Source organism: Rattus rattus, chromosome 4 (genome assembly GCF_011064425.1).
Source record: "Rattus rattus isolate New Zealand chromosome 4, Rrattus_CSIRO_v1, whole genome shotgun sequence".
NCBI classification, from domain to species: domain Eukaryota; kingdom Metazoa; phylum Chordata; class Mammalia; order Rodentia; family Muridae; genus Rattus; species Rattus rattus.
Window position 1 is genome coordinate 19,692,895 of NC_046157.1, and position 20,265 is coordinate 19,713,159.

The 20,265-nt window shown below is 50.4% G+C and overlaps 1 protein-coding gene across 1 annotated transcript in view; it reads left to right on the top strand.

Moving 5' to 3' along the window:
* The window catches only part of Mylk (myosin light chain kinase), a 180,579-nt gene that overhangs the window by 97,715 nt on the left and 62,599 nt on the right, over nucleotides 1-20,265 (top strand). Inside the window, 2 exon segments of the mRNA XM_032900154.1 lie at nucleotides 4,206-4,322; nucleotides 13,167-13,253. Of these exon segments, the coding sequence (XP_032756045.1) occupies nucleotides 4,206-4,322; nucleotides 13,167-13,253 (204 nt within the window).

Below are 20,265 nucleotides of genomic sequence, written 5' to 3' on the forward strand. Positions count from 1 at the left end.
GGTGGGCCCTGTACATGGCTGGGGCACTAAAGGCTTGCTGCTTGCTAAATGGGCCTATCTGGGCTGTGGCAGGGGTGACTTGGCCCTGATTTCAGCCCACATCCTGTCAGAGAACATGTCTAAAAGCAACAGCAAGCTATGCAGGGGAGATTTTGCAACGAGGAGTGCAACACAAGAAGTTGGGTTTAAGGGGCCTGGACTGACTCCAGGCCAAAAACAAGTATGGAGACTGCTCAAGGGACCAGGGTGCATGGTGGGGAGGCCCAGGCGGCCAAGGTGAGCACGGCAGCGAAGGGAAAGAATCCAGCGCAAGAAGTGCAGACATCTGCCCTAAAACCTGTAGCTTGGCTTGGAGGGCAGGGCGATGGCCCAGGCTGGGGAGAGAACAGGGAGGTGGAACAGACATGCTCTTGGGCCAGAGGGATGTTGTCACTGGGACTAAGGAAGTCCATGATTTGAGGTGATGAGTGGGGGGAAAGGGCAATACTCATCTTCCTGTCTCCCAGCACCTCCCCATCCCTACCCCTGACTACACTGACCCCCATCCTGTCTCTCTCCCCCTCTTTCAAGACTCACTTCCTCCAGGGTCCCTTCTTAGACCCCTGTCACTTTAGTTGACACCCAATTGATGCATGGATCCCAGAGCTCCCACTGCTGGGAGACACCTGTCTAAGTATCCAGGAACTTCTCTGCCAGAGCCCCACAGCCTGCACGACAGGATTATACCCACCCCACTTAGTGCCCAGGAAATCCCCAAAAGAGATGTGGCAGTCATTGGTGGGCTCTGACCATTGGGCAGTTCTTGGAGGGTCAGTCAAGTGGAAGGGGCTTTACCTCCTGCGGCAGCCCGAGCTGTGGGATGCTCTGTGTTCAGGGGACCTCCCTGGGCCTCCCTTTCAAGTCCTATCTTAGCTATGGGGCGACAATGACCCTGGAGTCCAGGAAGGGCTAGGGTAGCTTTAAAGGGCCTTTATCTCTATGCTGCTTCCTGCCTCCAGGCCGGGCTTCCCCTAGCAAAACATTTCTCCCTGTCTAGTAAAGACGCTTTGTTTTTGTTGCTGTTGTAGAGAAATGATTCATTTTTTAATTGCCTTCAGGGTGGAATCTTGTGAAGGCTTTTTTCAATCCTGTATAAACTCATTCTACAAATTATATAACACCTACTGTATGCAGGCATTGACATATGCAGTCCCTTGGCTTGTATATAGAACCCGACTAAAGAACTTGGAATCCATATCTTCTTTCTATTTCTTTCAACAAGACATACAAACATACATTATTGGTTATGTGTTCCTGACCTTGTCTTGCATAGGTCTTTCCAGATCCCCGGCTGTGGAAATAACCTCCACTACTTTTTATTGCACTTGCGTTTCCAACATGGTTATTGCCCTCAGAGATAGCGCGTGGGACAGGAGTGTGATTCAGCAATGGCCTTGAAGTGGGCTTTGTTGTTATCAGTGTACTCAGGTACCTGGGGAACCCAGGAGAGGTGCAGCTAGGGCTAGGGCCTTAGAGCTGACACAGAGGACACTGTACCCAAGGAAGGGACCCCAGGTGAGTAGCACTGTTGGTCAGCACCTGCCAGGAGGGCAGGTCAGGGAGGCTTGCAGAATAATCAGGAGTCTGGTAACCCCTCACCCCAACCCTAGCCCTTTCTGTCCGATCTCCCCACCCACTCAGGAAAGGGGAGACGGGAGGGTCTTCAATCACAGAAGAGTGACTTCCCAGCCAGGAGGGGCTCCTGGCAGAGCTTCTGCTGAACCACTCAGTGGATCCTGCTTCCCGTCCCCCCTCAGTCCCTCTCAACTCCCCACCAGGCTGAGGCCTCTTTTAAAAAAAGAAAGAAAGAAGAAAAATCCTGGGAAACCGTTTTCTTCTGGAGGTCAAGAATGAGCCGTCCCACAGGAAATACCAGATTCTTCATCTGGGGTAGCCAGCCTTCAGCCTGCCCAGCCTTCTTCCAGCCCACGCATGCCTGTGGCCATGGCCAGGGACTTGGAGAGCTTGGAAGAGAGCTGGGGTCTTGTTTGGATCCTCAACTGCCCTTCAAGCCATCAGGCTGTCATTCACTGTGCCCATCATTTAAGTTTCAGGCCAAAGGCAGCTGGGGAACCAAAATAAAAAACAAAAGAAATGAAAGGAATGAGACAGGCTGTCACTTAGGGATGGGGGGATGGAATATGTCCTCCCGGACAGGGAAATCCAGAGGTGAGCGGGTTTTCTGCAAGCCTTTCAGGCCAGGCATCAGCCTAACCTCCTCCTATCCAGCAGATGACTGCAATGGCTGCCCTTGCTGCCCTGTCCCTGGGCCTCCCAGTTCTTACTCTCAGGCCAGACTTTCTCCATCTCCAGCCAAAGTCCTTTCTGTAGCAGGTGGGAGGATAATGGTGACCCACTGTCCTCACCATGGGCAGATAGGACCAGGCCTGCTCAAGAGCTGAGTAGGAGGAAGGGGACACAGGTCAGCTGTCCTATCCCAGTAAACAGTGTAGGCTTTCCAACTCTAGTGAGGTCCTTAGGGCCCTATTAATGCCATCCTTGCTCTCTGGGTTTCCTGGCATCAGCTTTGTGTAACCAGATTGTCATAGTTGAGGTTTCTGTTGATGCAACGAAACACCATGACCCGAAAGCAAGTTGGGGAGGGAAGGGTTTTTTTTGGCTTATACTTCTACATTGCTGCTCATCAGCAAAGAAAGCCAGGACAGGAACTCAGCAGAATAGGAATCTGCAGACAGGAACTGATGCAGAGGCCATGGAAGGGTGTTGCTTACTGGATTGCTTCTCATGGCTTGCTCAGCCTGCTTTCTTATAGAGCCCAGGACCACCAGCCTGGGGATGACACCACCCATAGTGGACTGGGCCCTCCCCCTCTGATCACTAATTTACAGCTGGATCCTTTGGAGGCATTTTCTCAATTGAGGCTTCTTCCTCTCTGATGTCTCTAGCTTGTGTCAAGTTGAGATAAAACTGGCCAGTATATATAATTTAAGCTAAAAGGGTTCCTCTGAGAGCAGTGCCCATTTACCTTGTACCACACTCACATACACTTGGAACGTATCCTCCCAGTGCCAGTGGTCAGGGGTTTGTATAACAAGTAGCTTACAGGCAGTGGAACGGACATGTCCCTGTCATTCTATTGCACTGGCTGGTGCCCTGACACTGGGTGGCTAGGGCAGGATGCCATGGGGAGAGCTTATTTACTTATCTCAAGGTAGGACCCAGCAGGTGGCAGCACTCCTGGCTGGCCCAGCTGGCTCCATTCTTAGATGACTTCCCCGCACAAGTCAGAAAGTTCTCCTACAAGAGAACTGACTGGTCTGGAGATGAGGCAGCTGGGTGGGGAAGGACCAGATCCTGAGTTTTTGTGTATGCTCAGCCTGCCTTCCCCCTGTCCACCTCCAGGGCCCCCAGAGGTGTGTCTCAGGCGTGGATAGACCATAAGGGCTGTGAGGAAAGGGGCCAAAAGTCCCAGCCCTGTAGGAAGGCTGTCCTAGGGGGTCTCTCTCCTGGCGCTGTACCCATTATTGGCCTGTTCTTCATCCCTAAGACACTTCCTAAGAAGCCACAGTCACAGGCCACAGCTACTACGATCTCACAAGAGATCGTCCTAAAGGCAGTGTCCCTGTTGAATGAGGGTTCCTACCCACTCCTGTTCACCTGTTCACTCAAGACTTCCTTTACCTTGGGCTGGTCAGATGTTTCATTGGGAAATGTGCCTTGAGTTTAATCCCTGGTACCCCCATGGTGGAAGGAGAGAGCCACCTCCTGGAAGTTGTCCTCTCGCCTCTGCACACACATCACGGCAGATGCATGGTTTCTTTTGCTGTTGTTTTTAAAATTCTCTTTACCCAGTTACATCATCACTGCCAGGTGACTCCTTCCATGCCACTGTCCCCAGAAGACTGCGCCCGGCTCCTTATACTCTGTAAGGGGCAGGCCATGCCCGTCTGCCCCCTCCCCCTCTGTCCCACTGACAAAGGCCCCTTCTCTCTCCTTCTGCAGCTTCCTAGGAGAGCCCTGCAGTGGTGGAGGAGTTGATTAGGGATCCACTCTTTTGGAGTAGGCTGTCAACAGAGTTTGCAGGATTCAGAAAGGAGAGAGCCAGGTTCTCACAGGGCCTCTGGGGGCTTGTAAAGACACCTGCTGTGCCTCAGATGCCAGGCCCTTTCCTGGTCATTCACAACATTTCCTGTTCTCCTCTCTAGGCTCACTCTTCTCCGTCTCCATTGAGAAGGCACTGCCTGAGGACAGGGGTCTGTACAAGTGTGTAGCCAAGAACAGCGCTGGCCAGGCGGAATGTTCCTGCCAAGTCACTGTGGACGGTAAGTCATGCTTACCCATTGCCACCACACATACAGGGCCGTCTCTTGCCCCCTTCCACATCTGAATGAAGCTCCCTCAGATTGTCCCCAGCCTTACTTCAACATTCATTTGGTGAGACTCAAGCTATCTTTAAAAAAAAAAAAATGAACCAGGGAGGAAAGGAAAGTGGCGACTCGCCCTCACCTTGATTGCTCGATTGCGCACATAGCCTCTTCCTGAATCCTCTGGCCAGGAAGAAGCGCTGTTCACCTTCTCCTCCCCTCCCAGTCCTGACCTCCGCACCCAGAATCTTCTGGGCAGAGAAGCCAGGCATAAGGGCACCAGCACAAGAGAGGACACACCCACAGGAAAATGACTACAAGTATTTAACCAACCACAACAAGCAAGTGTGCACAGTGCTGGTGCCCAGGCCCACTGAGGAGCCCGGGCGTGAGGAGGGAGCTGAGCGTTCAAGTGTCCTCTTCTGGGAGAAGGTGAGTCAGGCTGAGGTGGGGGAGAGAAGAGGACAGGGATGCTTCTACCAAAAGAAGTGGCAGCAAGGCAGCATAGAGAAGGGAGGAGAAGCAGGAGAAGGAGCAGACCAGTTAGGACCGTGGAGTTCTCCAACTCAGGAAGGGGCAAGGCCCAGCAGGAAGCATGCATCTGTGCCTCTTTCCTCTCCCCGCCCCCCAAGAGGAATGTGGAATTCAAGCCTGGGAATAGAACAAGCCCTTATGATGGTTTCACTACACCCTCATTAGTATCTCTCCTCGTCATGACTGACAGCATTAGACATCGAGCCCTACCAGGACTCCTCGTGAGCTGGGCAAAGGTTTTTCCTCTGAGCTCTAGTCCCAGCTGCAACACCCATATTTTATGAATGAGAAAAGCTGAGGCTGTTCAGGAAAGAAAGGCCGTCTACAGGAGGCTCTGTGGCTCTGTAGAGCCCAAGCCAGGGCAAAACCTGCAGGATTTCCAATCCAGTACTTTTTTTTTTTTCTTTTTGTATTTTTTTTATATGTCTCTGGAAATGTCTGAAAAGGTAGTATTGGGAAAACAGTTTCTTGCCCTTGAAATGCCTACTTAACAGCCATCAGTAACATGTCAAAGCCTGGTGTCTAAATAAGGCATCTAGAAGAACAGCTTTGTTGTTCTGGCTCTTGAGTGTGAACACTTTAGTCCTGAAATCCTAACCTGTTTTATAGCCGTCTCACAAGACGGAGCGTCTTTGTCCTCAGTCTGGATTTCATACTCCCACTTCCTGGTCACAAAGCAGAGATCTGGGGTTCATAATAAATGGGAGAAAAGACGGAGTGTCTCCTAAAGGAAGGTGTCTTTTAAAACACTTAATTGCAAAGTAAATTAAAGAGTTGCAAGCCAGTAGTCTAACAGGGTAGGGGAATCCTGGAGTTCTAGGAATGACTTTTGAGGAAGTAGATCTGCCGGGTCAAGGTTCACGGTCAATTTTGATGCATGCTGTGAGGCTCCTGCCTAATCTTCTGTGTGTCTCTTCCCACCTGACTGTGGTTGTCCCCTGACCAAGTGTTTCCTTTGTGGAAATCAGACCCATCCCTAAGTGGCTAATGAGGTTATCTGCTTTTGAAACCCCTGGCCTCCTGAGCTCTAATTTACACAGAGTGCTGCAGGCAAGAGAGCAATTTGTTCCCCTTATCTGAAGAGTGTCAGCACCTTTCCCAGACTTGTTTGCAGAAGTATAATTTCCTTTCCCCTTTCACGATATATTTAGGAGGTCTTGTCTGGTTTGAGTTTTATTTAGGGGGTTCGTTCATTCTGCAACCTAAGAGGCTTTCTTTGCCCAGGAGGTGGGCGCAAAGACTTATTGCTGTCTCTTCGGATCTGGATGATGGCTCCCGGTCATCTCTAGTCCCTTTGAAGTCAGAATTTGGCCCCTGGCTACAAATTAGGAGCTGAGTCTTTGAATAGAGACAGGGGAGGCATCAACTGAGATGACTCGGTTAATTGGGCTTGGTCTGGTTTTGTTTGCAGAAAGGAGAGGGGCAGCCCTCTCCCCCACCCCGCTCTCCATTGCGCTTGCCGATATACTCAGAGATGTATCCATGCCATCTGTTGGATGAGCATCTTGCCACACTTAGCTCTATTTCCCCACCAAGAGCCACCACCAGGCAAAGGGAATGACTGGGCTCCTTAACTGCCCCTTTGTCCTTCGTCACTTTTCTGCCTCCTTTGGGATGGTGCGTTGGCCAAGCTGAATAACCTCCTGTCTTTTGCCCCTCCCTCAGAGATCTCAGTAGATCTGACCATCCTTTGGTACCGTCAAAAGCAGATGTGGGGCTGGGGGAGGGGCGGGAGCATCCTTCTAAAGAGCAGGATCCATGGTTTCAGTCAAATTCTCAAAGAGTCGGTGTGCACCACCTTGGATTCTGAGCACTGGGGAGGCTGCGGCAACAGGACCACAAGTTCCAAACCAGCATGGGAGATCGCCTCCACAAAGAAACGAAGATAAGGAGAGGAAGGAAGGGAGGGAGGGAGAAACCATTTGCGCTTAGGGGTAGCTAGCTGTGGTGGAACTTTCATTAGCGAGTTCACTAGTCCATCTACTTTAGCTGCCTGCCCGACCTCTGGGCAGAACCAGTCCCGCATCCCTCCAAGAGGACTGTGGGGTACCTCTCTACAGTGCAGACTTCAAGATGGCTCTCCTCCTGTCACTCAGCATGGCTGGCCATGCCCCTGGAAAACACCATCATTCATTCAGCCTGTGCCCAATACCATTAAGATTCCATCTATGATCCATAGGAGGATACGTTCAGGATCTCACAAACAGGAATCCATCTGGGCTCACTGCTGCTCTGTATCTTTTTCTCTCTCTCTTCTTCATCCTCTTCTTTCTCTTCCTCCTCCTTCTGTTTTGTTGTTGTTCAAGGCATGGCTTCTCTGTAGCCTTGGCTCTTCTAGAACTCCCTATGTAGACCGGACTAGCCTCAAACTCAGATCCTCCTGCCTCTGCCCCCAGAGTGCCAGGATTAAAGGCCTGTGCCAGCACTGCTTGGCAAGTATTCTGTTTGTTATAAGGCAGGAGGGGCAACCTATAGGAGGCAGCAGGTCTGCCTGTTGGCAGCACTGCTTGGGTTTTGTCTTTTGGGGTCATCTGGGCATTTGGACGTGGGTCGTTTGCGCCTTTTCTTAACTGTGGCCACGTCACTCTCCTTCCAAACTCAGCAGAAGGGTACTGAGCCTACAAAGGGTAGAACTTGTCAAAAGTAAAAACTCATCCGTGGGGAAAGTGCTGACTTTTAATACCAGAGACTTTGTGGCCAGAGACGTTTGTGCTTCATCCTTTAGGTTTCTGCAAAAGGGTGCAGGCCACCTTTGCCAATGAGCCTCGCAAAGCTAACTGAGAAGAAGCACTAGCCCATGAACAATGTCAACCAACCAGACCCCAGAGCTCCCAGGGACTAAACCACCATTCTAAGAGCACACAGGGATGGACCCATGGCTCCCGCCAAATGTGTAGCAAAGGATGGCCTTTTGGGGGCACCAGTGGGAGGAGAGGCCCTTGGTCCTGCCAAGGCTGGACCCCTCAGTGTAGGGGAATGTCAGGGTAGGGAGGTGAGGAGGGGTGGGTGGGTGGGTGAGGGAGCACCCTCATAGAAGCAGGGGGAGGGGAGATGGGATATCAGGTTTCTGGAGGGGAAACCAGGAAAGAGAATAACATTTAAAATGTAAATTAAAAATATCCAATAAAAGAAAAAAGAAGAAGCACTAGCTCAGACTGAAGCCCCGCCCAGTAAATTACACTGTACATCGTCCTGGTAGAGCTCAGGTGTGTCTGGTCCTGGAGCCTGCCTTTCCATAGGCTGATTCTGGTTAAGGAATTATCATGTCAAGACACTTCTGAGAGACCTTGACCCTCCCTCTATTAATACCAACCCTCTGCTAGATAGTTCTTTCTACTCAAGGGACTGTGTTATTAATGCCTACAGTTCCCTCCCAGCTTAGGCCTCTCGTCCACAGGTACCCTAGCCACAGCATTCAGCCTTAGCTTCAGGGAAGGCAGGGCTTCACAGACACAAAAGACCATACGTCTTTGTGAATGGGGAGCAGATATCAATGGCACCCATGCCGTCATTCACTCATTGAGCAAATATTTAGGTTTGCACCCTGCCAGGCACAGCTCAAGGAGCTGGTGTTGCTGAGTATGAGCAGAAAATGTTCCTGGTCTCAGGACGCGCGCACTCTGTGTGTGTGTGTGTGTGTGTGTGTGTGTGTGTGTGTGTGTGTGTGTGTGTGTGTGTGTGTGTGTGTGTGTCTGCTCACACGTGCACTTAATTAATACCACGGGATGTGAGGGAAGCAAGGCAGGTGATGGGGAAGGGCCTACAGCTTCAGGAAAGGGTTGCTGAAGACTTTCTGTTGAGTGAACATTTGAACAGAGACCTGTAAGATGTGAGGGAAGGAGTTCTTGAAGTAAGAGAAGAGGGGAGAAGGAGAAAGTAGGAGACAAGCACAGTGGGGCAGCGCTTGTGGTGGAGTGGGAGGAAGAAGCAGTTGAGTGAGCCAAGCACCAGGTATGGAAGGCCAAGAACAAGGCTGAGGAGGGCCAGGGACCACCACCCGACCCACATGCTGAGATCAGAGTGCCTTGGGATTCACTGAGCTCCTGTAGTGGATGTGACGGAAGATAAGAAGAGAGATATAGGAGATACGAGAGTACAGGACTGAGATGTGCGGGCAGCTCAGGGGTCTGCAAGGGAAGAGTGGGATGAATGCCCTTGAGAAAAGAGAAAGCTGTCCAGGGCTGAGATAACCTGGGAGACAAAGGGCCAGGGTTTGGAAAAGAATGAGCAATGAGGCAGACGCTGCCAACTGGTTCAGCCTGGTCACTAACCTTTGGGAAGAACAATGCAGAGATCACTAGTGGCCTTGACAAGAGTGATTCAGGAGAGGGACAGTCAGCCTCTTTTAATGCGTAGAGACCAGGTCTAGTCACCTGCAAAGGTCACCCTAGCTGGGTGGGAATGTAAACCAAGCCATTACTCCCAGCCACTGTGGCCAGCTGACTGTTGCTGAAGAGATCTGCCCCTGCTTTGGTCCACTTTCCTTCATCCTCTCCTGCTTTAACCCTTCGCATGCCAATGGTTAGGAGTAGGTTGAACTGAGTCGAACTGCTGTCCTTGTAGCCCTAAAAGGCTTAAGTAGCCGGAGCCCAGAGGATTGTGCTGAGTTGAAGACTGACCTAGGCTGTGTGGCAAGTTCCAGCCCACCTGGGCTACAGGGTGAGCCTGTCTCTAAAACAAGGAGAGAAAGGGGTGTAGAGAAAGGGGGGGAGGAGGGGAAGGAAGGAATTTAAAGACTTTAAATATTGATGAGTGTTATGGTTCTGGCTGCTGTGAACACATGAAGGACAGACACAGAGATGCGTGCATGGAATAAATACCTAAGAAAATGCCACCCATTATTTTGATTTTTTTTTTATTACACAGTATTATTTACTCGAGGCCTGGGAGCATGTCGTAGATTATGTGTGGAGCTAAGAGGACCATTTTCAGGAGTCAGTTCTCTCCTTCCACCACGTGGGTCCCGGGGATGGAACTCGGGTCCTGCAGCTTGCTGTCAAGCGCCTTTACCCACTGAGGGGGGGATCTCGCTGGCTCCCCACCTGGTGTTTCCTACTCATTTCCCCTTTACTCTTGTCATGAGACATCGGCTTCCTAACTAGGAAGGCTCTCTTTGCACAGGCTCATCCAAGGGCTCATTGCCACTCAACAACACAGCCAGAAAAAGAGGTCACATTCCCCTAATTGAAATTCTGGATGCTGCTTGCTCTTCGGTGAGAAATGAAGCATCTTAGGAGGTGTGGGAGCCCAGACCCCCACTTGCCCTTCTTGAAGCTTTCGAAGTTCAGACTTCTCCCAGAAGCTTCCCTTGTCTAGAGTCAGAGTCTAGGAACCTAACCTCTTTCGGAGAAACCAAAACCAAAACGAAAAAACAAAAAACAAAAAAACAACAAAAATACCAACCATCCCAGGGGCCCAGCAGTGGAAGGAGTGAAGCATTGCCCATTTAAGGGCAAGTCTGTTGGGCTCTTTAGGACCCCCCACATTTCCACACCTCCATCTTCTACCCCCATATATTTTTTTAGGGGCACAACCAGGCCAGCAAAGTACTCCAGCCCTGGGGCCCAGATCTAGAAATAAAATCCAGTTTCATCACAAAATGATTAAAATAGACAGAAAATACAAGCTGCTCTTAAACTTTTATTACTATTATTTTTATCCCCTGGGCAGCATGTGAGCACAAAGCTGGTTTTGATTAAGCGTGTGGTCCTTCCAGCTCTTTCTCTGTGGTTCTCACAGTGTCCTAGCAGCTCACTCTCCCTGGCTGGGCCCCATGCTGTGTGCACAGCCCCCACAAGTACTGACACTTTAGGGGGTGCTGTCATTCCCCCCACACACACACACACCCTGGGCCTCTGGGTTTGGGAAATGCCTGGTTTGGAAGGGAAACTTGAGCCCTTCCTTCAGGGTCTGATGGGAAGATAAGTTGTAGTGTGTGGGGCTTCTCAAATCCAGCTCAGCGTGCACTGCAGGCGAAGCGCTCACGCCTCCGTTGACCCTCCGCTGGTAGCAGAGATTTCTGAGGTTAGAGGATGCTAAAGCCCAGCAGAAGAAGGTGAGGGACCATGGTTAGCAAAAAGAATGAGTTCATTTAGATAAGTGGTGCTTACGATCTCTCCAAAACTCCACCCATGCCTTGCCTTGGGCTCTGGGCTGCAGTGAGCTAGAAAACCAGCTTCGCTTCCTACAGCAAAGGAAACAGAGACAGTTTAAACAACTTGCCCAAGTTCTCAAGGGTGCCCGTGACAAAGAATGAGAACTTCCCCGTTTCTTGGTTCCAACTTGCACCAAAATTGCATCCAACATGACCCACAAGGAACGGCATCCTGGGCCCCTCTACCCTCTTTGAGAAGCCAGAGAACTGGGCCTCTCACCTCGGCTTGCTTCTGCCTTGGCTTATCTATCAGAAAAAGAACTTTGATCCTTCTTTCCCAGACTCCTCTCTGCTCCAGAACTTACGGGGGTTGGGGGGGAGACTGCTGAATCAGGAATTCAATACTACATACACACTTTACCATTCACCCCTTTTCCTGGCAAGGAGAAAACAAGCAAAGACAGACATTTCCGAATGCACCTTTCTTTAAAGTCCTGGTGTCTTTGTTTTCTATGTGTGCACATGGCACAGGTGCCCAGAGTGAACAGCAATGAGACCTTGTCAGCTCCACAGGACGGGAACCCTGAACTCACTCTCTGGGGCTCCTTTGCTCTTCTGGAGGGAGTAGGGCATGGTCACACAGTGGAGGAGACAACAGGGTGTCAAGGTTACCAAGTGCTGCTTAAAAGGATCCCTTCTCCCTCAGTTCCTTTACCTCCCCCTCATCTTCATATTCCACTAGAAAGTCCTCATTAAGCCCCGACAGAATCATTCCCGTAGTTGTGTGTGGCTTCAACCGGGAATTGACCTTAATATCCCTCAGCTGCCACCCAACTGAACCTGGGTTGTGCCCACATGCAGTCTCTGTCAGTGGATTACCCAGCTCATAGAGCATACAGGCATGTGCTAGAGGAAGCCTAACTGGTGGTAAGTTTTAGAAATAAGACTTAAGGGGACAGACTGCAGATGTCATCTAGAAGAAAAGTAACCAGGAAAACGGGTAAAGTGTATGTCCCCAACCCTTGCCCGTCTATGTTTGTAGTACCAGTCCTAACAGGGAACCCAGTCTAGATAAGACCAGCTGAGGCTGCCCATCCTGGAGGCAAGGACAGCCTGTTAGCCCTTCTTTAGCCAAGCCACAGGAATGTGGCCAGAGCCCTGGCTGGAAAATCCCCTCCTCCCTCTGAACTTCCTCCTCAGGGAGCCGGAAATGAAGGATGGGGGCAGGAAAGGGCTTAGGGGGAGGGGCCTTCCATCCTCTCCCCAAAGAGTAGTAAAAACACTGCCTGGTTGATTGTCATTCAGTCAGCAGCTGCTTATCTAAGTCCTGAGTGCTTTCCCCACAAAGTCTGAAAGTCCAGTCTCAGTGGAGCCCAGGGAGAGCCTTTTCTGCCCAGTTCCACCCAAGCCTACAATGCCACTCACCTTTGTCCTCAAGAGACCCCTCCCCCAGTACTGCACCCACCCCCAGCATTATCTGAGCATTACCTTAACATGGAAGAAGGAGCTTGCTGCCCAGAGTCAGCCAATGGCAGCTGCAGGGATCCGTAGGCCTGCCTGGAGGAGGTACCACAAAAGCCCCAGTCTCAGAGACTATGCCAGCGACTTGCTCTGAAGCCTTCATCTGGCTGGGCCTGGCCCAGTGCGCAAAGGCAAGCCTCAGAAATCAAAGGCCATAAACACCTTTCAGTCCATGAGTCCAGAGGTAGGGGCCCAGTCTTCTCCGCCCTCTCTGTGTGAGGCCTTCGTATGTGCAGAGAGCCTTTGAAATGTAGAACGAACGTTTAAATAAGAGAATCAAAGCCCAGTATGGGCAAGGAGAGCAAAGGGAATTGAGGGCCTAGGCCCTGCCAAGTGGGCTTCATCCTGGCAGTCTCTGGTGCTACAGTTGGGAGCAGTAACTAGCTCCTGAGCCTGGCCATCCATCTTGCCAGGGACTGTTCTAGCCATCTGATTTATCAGGCCCATCCAGGAGGCTCTCCTTCTTTGGTGCTCCCCTGGAAGAAGGGCCTGCTGCAGGCGCCACTCGGCGGGCACAGAGGGCCTCTAAGTGGAATGTAGGGTGGGTGGGCCAACTAGGGTCAAGGTAGGGTTCTGACTGAGGTGCCTCCTCTGACTGAGGCAGCTCCTTAGACAGTTACTGACTGATGTTTATGTTCCTTTTTTTGTTCCAGATGCTGGGACCAGCGAGAACACCAAGGCCCCGGAGATGAAATCCCGGAGACCCAAGAGCTCTCTTACGCCTGTGCTAGGAACGGAGAGTAAGTGCTGCTTGCTGGGCTTCACCATACAAAGGCAGGAGTGGTGGCAGAGCCCCAGCCTCCTGGTCACCAGCTCTGTCCTGAACTCCTGGAGGACAGACTTCTGCCCATCCCCCAGAGTGGCCCATGTCCTCCTGATTACTAAGTCAATTACCTTTCCTCAAACCCCTGCCAGTCTCTCTCCACCCCATCCACAGTCTGAGGACGTGAGCCTTAGGCTGTTCTTTATCTTCCTAGCCACAGCCCTCCCCACCTCCCACATCACTTGGTTGTCACTTAAACCCCTGTGGGAATCGTCCCTCTTCTTTAAGTTGATTCTGTCCTGTCAAGGGAGCCTTCCTAAATTGTTACTCTGCCTTTATGGCATCATCAGGAACAGCCAAAGTTCCCACAGACCCCCACAAGTGAGCCTCTCGGGCGACCCTGCCTGAGGCACACCTATTGTGTATGCACAGGGGCAGTCCCCTGGGCACCCTGACTGCCACCTCTCTTCCCATGCTCAGTAGCACTCCCTCACAGCTCCCCATTGAGCTCTGGGGAGCTCCATTTCCTTTCTTTTCTCACGCCTTTGCCCTCATGCTCATCTCCATGGACAACTTTCTGGCAAATTCCTGCTAAAGCCACCTCAGTAACTCCCCAGAGCATCCAACTCCCTTCTTGACTGACTCCTTCCTGGTGCTGTAGGGATGTACCTATATGTCCTTATGGGTTCCCTGAAGGTCAAACTGTTCCTCAGATTGATTCCCTGTGTCCTTGGAAGGACCTCACTAGCGTCTTTCAGAGTCAGCTTTCAGTGTGACAGAAATAGCCAGAGAAAGTGTACGGCTGTAGCCCAGATGGGCATGGCTACCTCCCTCCTCCTGGATCTGGGCTTCCCCCATGACCAACCTCTCTAATAGATAGGGGACTTAGGGTGTGTGCTCACAAAAGTGCAATAAAAAAATGAGCTATTTCAAGATAGTATTGGAAATGCGTAATATTAACTTACTCATCTTTATACCAGAGCAGTTGTAAAATATAACCAATACAATCAAAATATAATACCTTTCAAATAAAATGATATGCCAATAGACAGACGCTGGAGCACCCACAGTCCTCAAAGCCTGCAGTGCAGCCCTGCCTTCTGCTGTAATTAACAGTGTGATTTTATGAGCAGGATTACTTTCTGACCTTCCCAGTTTTTACAGGGCACAGAGTTGCTCGGACATCCCCAGAACACTCTAAGTTTTAAAATAAACAGAGAGCCAGGCAGGATGCACACTCGTAATCCCAAAATTCGGAAAGCTAAGGGGAGGCCAGCCTGGGCTACATAGTGAGTTCCATGCTAATCTGGGATTCAGAGTGAAACTCACCAACAGTAAGTTTAAGAAAAACAAACCAAACAAACAAACAACAACAAAACCGGAAGAGAAGGTCTCACTTCTGCCAGTGGGGGAACGTGATGGTCCTCACGGTTCCAAAGATCTTTTCCTTTCCGTTCCAAGGCAGTGTTTTACGGCTGCTTTATTCTCTGTAAAGCACTGCGTTTGCCTTGCCGGTGCTGAGTTCTTGGAACACAGCCCATCAGACTGAGGTACTCAGCCTTCATGGAGGGGTAGCCAAAGCGAATTTGTAATTCCTCCTAGATGTTTACACAAAGTGAGACCCACTCAGACGACGACGGAGGAGCCACGACTGCTCAGAGCAGATTTTAATAAGCTGTTAAGAGCCCAAGCACAGCCATAGGGACCTAGGAGGAGTGAGTTGGTAGTGTTACTCTCCAAAACTGTTACCTGAGCCTTGCTGGGCTGCCTATGGGAAAACATGAACAGAGGAGATGTTGCTCTTAGGAGAACAACAGGGATGTAACTGAGTCAGTGATGAGTCTCAGGCCTCTCACCTGACAGGGACAGAGGTCGAGCCACCTCCTGTCTTCAGGTCTGGAACCCTGTTCCGTGCGATCCCAAGGGAGGTGAAGCAGGGTCAGAGCAGAACAGTGGAGGAGAAAAACAAGTGCCGTGAGGCCGGGAGACAAAGCAGACCCAGCTCTGGGCACTTTGCCCTGCAGAGCAGAGTCCTTGGAAAACCCCAGCCAAGTTGTCATCCTCACACTGGCAGCAACTCCAGCTGTGTATGAGACTCACCTGGAGAACTTGGAACCCACCACGCCCAGGCTGCCCCCAGACCAATTAAACAGAGACTAGGGTGACAGCTGGAGTTCCGTGGTTTGTTTGTGTTCCTAGATCGTCCCAGTGTGTGGCCACACTAAAAATCAGCCTTTTAGTGGGAACTGGCCTTGCTATCCATCATGCTTGGAGAGCAAGGAAGGGTTGAGAGCAGAAGGGGTCTGCCTGCTGCCCCTGTGGAGTGTGCAGCGTCACCTTACTCTGGTGCCTTGAGAACAAGACACCCTGCGGAGACAGCCTTAATCAGGGAGAGCAGGGCTGGCAGGAAGGGTTTGGACTCTATGAAAACCACAGTCACCACAGTGCTGGGGTGGTAACTCCGCCCAACTGTTGGCAAGAAAAGCATCACTCCTCTGGGTCCAGTGACGGACATCTCATCCCAGGCACCCTGGTGGCCACTTTGTGTCCCTATACTGGCTGGTTCACTCAGTACCCCCCACCCTAAGCCTATGGTCACTCTGCATTAGGTTACAGCTCTGGTTGCCTCTCCACATGCGTTCTTGTCCTTTAGAGACCTGCATCTCAGGGGCCTGAGGGACATCACCAAAGCTTGTCCTTGGATCCTTTTGAAAAGGTGGTGCTATCCAGGGTCAGGCATTCAAGGAGATGTCTTTTAGGTCTGTGTCCTCAACTCTTTTATCCTTTGAGAATGATTTATTGTTCAGTAATTGCTTAAGTTATGTGCGCATGTATTCTCATTTGAGCATCTTAAAACATATGAGAACATGCCAAGTACAATGTGAAAATCCTCCTCTCTCTCTCATATTTCATTCATACACCCATTTGCTTTTTCCTGTACTCTCTGTATGTGTGTGAATACACACAAGCACCTCTTTCCCAGACATGTTGGAATCCATGAGTGGTCTGTCTCTGGACATATGTGCGGTGTTGTCAAGGCTGTGAAGTACCTAATTTACATAGGAAATCCATCCTTCTTGAAGGAAGGGCAAGTGACTTTTCTGTCAGCAGATAGCCAGACCCCTCTCTGTGAGCCCTCCTGTCCCCAGGGATGGTTTATTCTTTTGACCCAGCTGTTAGTGTAGGAGTGGACAGCATTGACCACACTTGCCTGGGAGCTCCAAGCCTTATGGTAGTATGAGGAAGACGCCAGGCAATCCACCCCCAGCCCTCCATGACAGGAGTGCTCATTAACCTGCCAGTCAGCCAAGTCGCAAGCCACAAACATGGGAGGAAGCTCGAGGGGGATTGAGGTGAGGAGCAGCTCAGGACCAGGTTTTGAAAGAGGGAGAGGAATGTAGTTTATGTGGCTTGAGGAGGAATGATAACATCGGCAGGGGAGGAGAGGCAGACGGGAGCTTGGGGAGGGAGAAACTGTGCAGATGCTGGAGGGAATGTTGGGAGGACGACTGAGTCAAACAAACCCCGTGCTGAGCGCCTGTGCGCAGACGTAGTGTCAGGAGCTCCTGCTGAGTGACACTAGCCAAGCCTCCACTCGGACTATAAACTTCCTGTTGCTCCCATTTCATAGAGAAGCAAAACTGAGCCCTAGAGATAAAACAGTCCTGCCAAGCATCTCCTAGCTGGTAAGGAACAGAACTGCGGTGGTCTGGTGGTCCGTCTTCCCGTCACACCCCCTTCGCCTTGCTGTGGACTTGGGTTTGTTCCGAGTTGTCCACAGAAACACAAGGATAACAGTTCTTTCCCTGACCCAACGGGAACAGCACAAAGAGTTGGGGTGGCAGAGGTGTCAAGACCATTTGAGACTGGAGGGAGAAAAAGGAAAGGCGCCAATGTGTGTCCCTGGATCTAGAGACCTGTCATTGTGTTTGTCGTATGCTTTTCAGTGGGACTTAAAACAGCCATTTGATACCACTTCACAGTTACAGAGAGGCCCAAAAAGAGTACAAAGAACACTGTATTCCCTTTGCTTAAGAGTTGTTTACGTTGTATCCCGTGCTTTTACCATTCTGTCTATATTTGTATTTTTCATTTAGATAGACAGATACCATTTAAAACCTTCTCGTCGTGTATTTCCTATGAATATAATCTTAATGTAATGGTTGGGGTCAGGAAAGTTGACATTGAACCATATTGCTCAATATTGCTAGTTAATTGATCCCGCCTACCCTCGTATTTTGTCATTTGGTCCAATAATGTTCTTTGTGTTTGTTTTCTCTTCTTGGTAAAAATCTAGTATCAGCATCCCCGGAATACTTTACCTGCTCCCTCAGCAGGGAAATGCTCCTCCTCTTGTTTTGGAGAGAAGACAGGGAAGACGTTCACAGGCCCAGAGAAAAGTGTTGCAGTCTTGGCCTGAGCTGAGCTAGCCACTGAGAGACAAGAACACCTCAGTGAACCTCTGTGCATCCAGAAGTACCTTACTGTGGCTACGTGCAGGGAATTGCTCAGACATGGGCATAGCAAGAAAGCCTTAGGGCTAGAGAGCAGGAAACAGAAGCCTTGGTTCTCCCTCTAATCAAACACACAGCTTCCTCAAAGTCCTTTACCCTTTTAGAACATGTTTTTTCTCAGCATCCAATGGACACTTTCCATGGCTGATCTCAAACCTTGTCCAGCCATGACAGTGGGCCACTGAGGAAGAGTTGTGAGGAACCCAGTTCGGGGGAAGCTGGCTAATTCTCCTTAGTCCCTGTGTGTAGAGGCATCTGAAACTGTAGAGGCAAAGCTGGAGTTACACAGTGTTGGGAGCATCCTGAGGAGAAAGTGGCCTGGAGCCTAACGTCCCACTTTGGGGTCCTCCTTCTGGAGGGGATCTCAGTAGCCAGTGTAATTCTTGGGAGTTTTATGCAGAGGAAGGCAAGCATATTTCTTGCTTGAAGGATGGATTCCTAGGGCTTAACGGATGGCTTTAGACAATATAATTTAAATAGACAGTAGGGCACAGAGGAAGCAGTGCAGCATGCCACAGACCCGGAGTCTGACCAGGAGACAGACAGTGAGCATCGCTTGGGTTTTACAGTTTAGCACAACAGACATTCGAGTTGGGTCCACTCCATAGTCCCAATCAGCCCATGAGTCCCTTCTACTTTCAGGGTCATTACTGTTCTATGACTTATGGACAACTCAGGTGCAAGGTTCCCTCTGAGTCTGTGCCTGGCCTAGACACTCCCCTCGGGAGGACAGTGCATATGGGAATATGGCGACAGTGGGCCATTCCTGGTTACAATGTTTTTCTTTGTTTTGGCCTCTCTATGTATCTCAATGAAACCAATGCCATGTCCACTTGAAAGCTTCTCTAGATATCAAACACTTTGTCTGGTACCTTTGGTCTTCTCTAGAATCAAAACTTTTTTTTCTTTTTAACATTTTTTTAACAGGGAAAGGCTAAATCCTGATAGAATCCACGGGGCTGAAAGAAAATCTAGAAGTTGGGATTTGAAATCAAGTCTTGCCTGCCTAACACTGAAAGACGTGAGGCCTACAGAGAATGGAGGCTCATACAGATGCCCCTGAAAGCAGGCACCACTCTCCTCACCCCACTACAGTGTTGGTGTCCCTGAGTATGGCAGTACCCAACATGCACCTATATGTGCATGTGCCTGGGACATAGTGATGGCCCCTCACTAGGAGGCTACTTCCAGCTCCTCCCTCAGCCTTTTCAGCGTCTCCCATGGGCCTATCAACCAGCCATATCAGTCCTTCCCAGAAGCCGCTGATGAGAGCTGACAGGCAGTGCTGGCCCCAGTGGCCTGGCTGTACTAGACTCCTCTTTCACAACTGTCATGGCCTTCCATGAGATTCCAGAATGAGAGCTCGGGCAACATGAGGAGCTGTGTTCCTCTGGAATCTTCTCATAGGGCTGCCTTTTCTATGAGGGGAGCTGAGTGTGCGATTTGCCCAGAGATGTTAATTCTCAGAAAACAACCAGTATGTCTTCGCATGTCTGTCAGAATGTACCTGAAGAAGTCAGCAGGTGAAAGGACAGTCATTCGATGCTTTGAACCTTCCTCAGTGGAGAGTGGGGCTGGGGAGCATCAGGACTTGGCCCTCTAGCTTTAGGCTCTCTTGCCAGCCTTGGGGGTGGCTGTCCTTAACCAACCTGTGTCATTCCCAAAAGCCTTGAGCCAACAGTGAATGCTGAATTGGAGAACTTTAAAGGGTTTGATGCCTATTTATAGTTAACTACCTAAAAAGGGAAATGTCCCCAGAGAGGCGGAGATGCAAGGACCTGCCTGTACCCAAGGTTGTTAACACTAGATCCCCAACTGTCCTCTCAAACCCTTTCACTCTGCAAGAATAGGCAAGGGGTACCCGTGTGCCTTCAGACTGAGCAGTCTAGAAACTTCCATGAGGGACTGACTCCCCTCCAAGAAAAGTAGGAATGTGCTCTAGGGCAGTGCTAGTTTAGGCTTGGGCAGGGTGGGCAGAAGCAAAAGACATTACCAGAATCAGTCATGAGGATCAGGTTTTTCCCAGCAGCGCCTTGGCCTTCGTAGGAAGGTTCCCCATTCCTAACCTTACTCATGGTTTTACTGGGCTGTTGTCCTTCCAGTCTCAGTCTCATGTAGAGCAGAAGGCTCAACACTTGGCCGTGTGACAGAGCACACACTTAATGCTATACAAAGTTGCAACAAGATTTGTGGCCTCTGGCTTATATCTCGATATTAATTCATTAGAAATGCCCAGGTTCACAGCGATCTCTGCAGTCTCTACCCTCTAATAACCACTTATCGAGTCCACGCCCACTTGGCTGCTAGGCTCCAGAGGTAAGCAGGGGACCCCTTTCCTGTCCCCTGAAAACTGGACATATACATTTTGTTAGTAGGTTTCAGAATTGGATTGGGACTGGGATAGACCCAACTAGGAGAGGCATGAGCTCTTGGAGGTACCGTGCCTGAGCTGAGAGCTGCTTGCAGAAGGTGTGG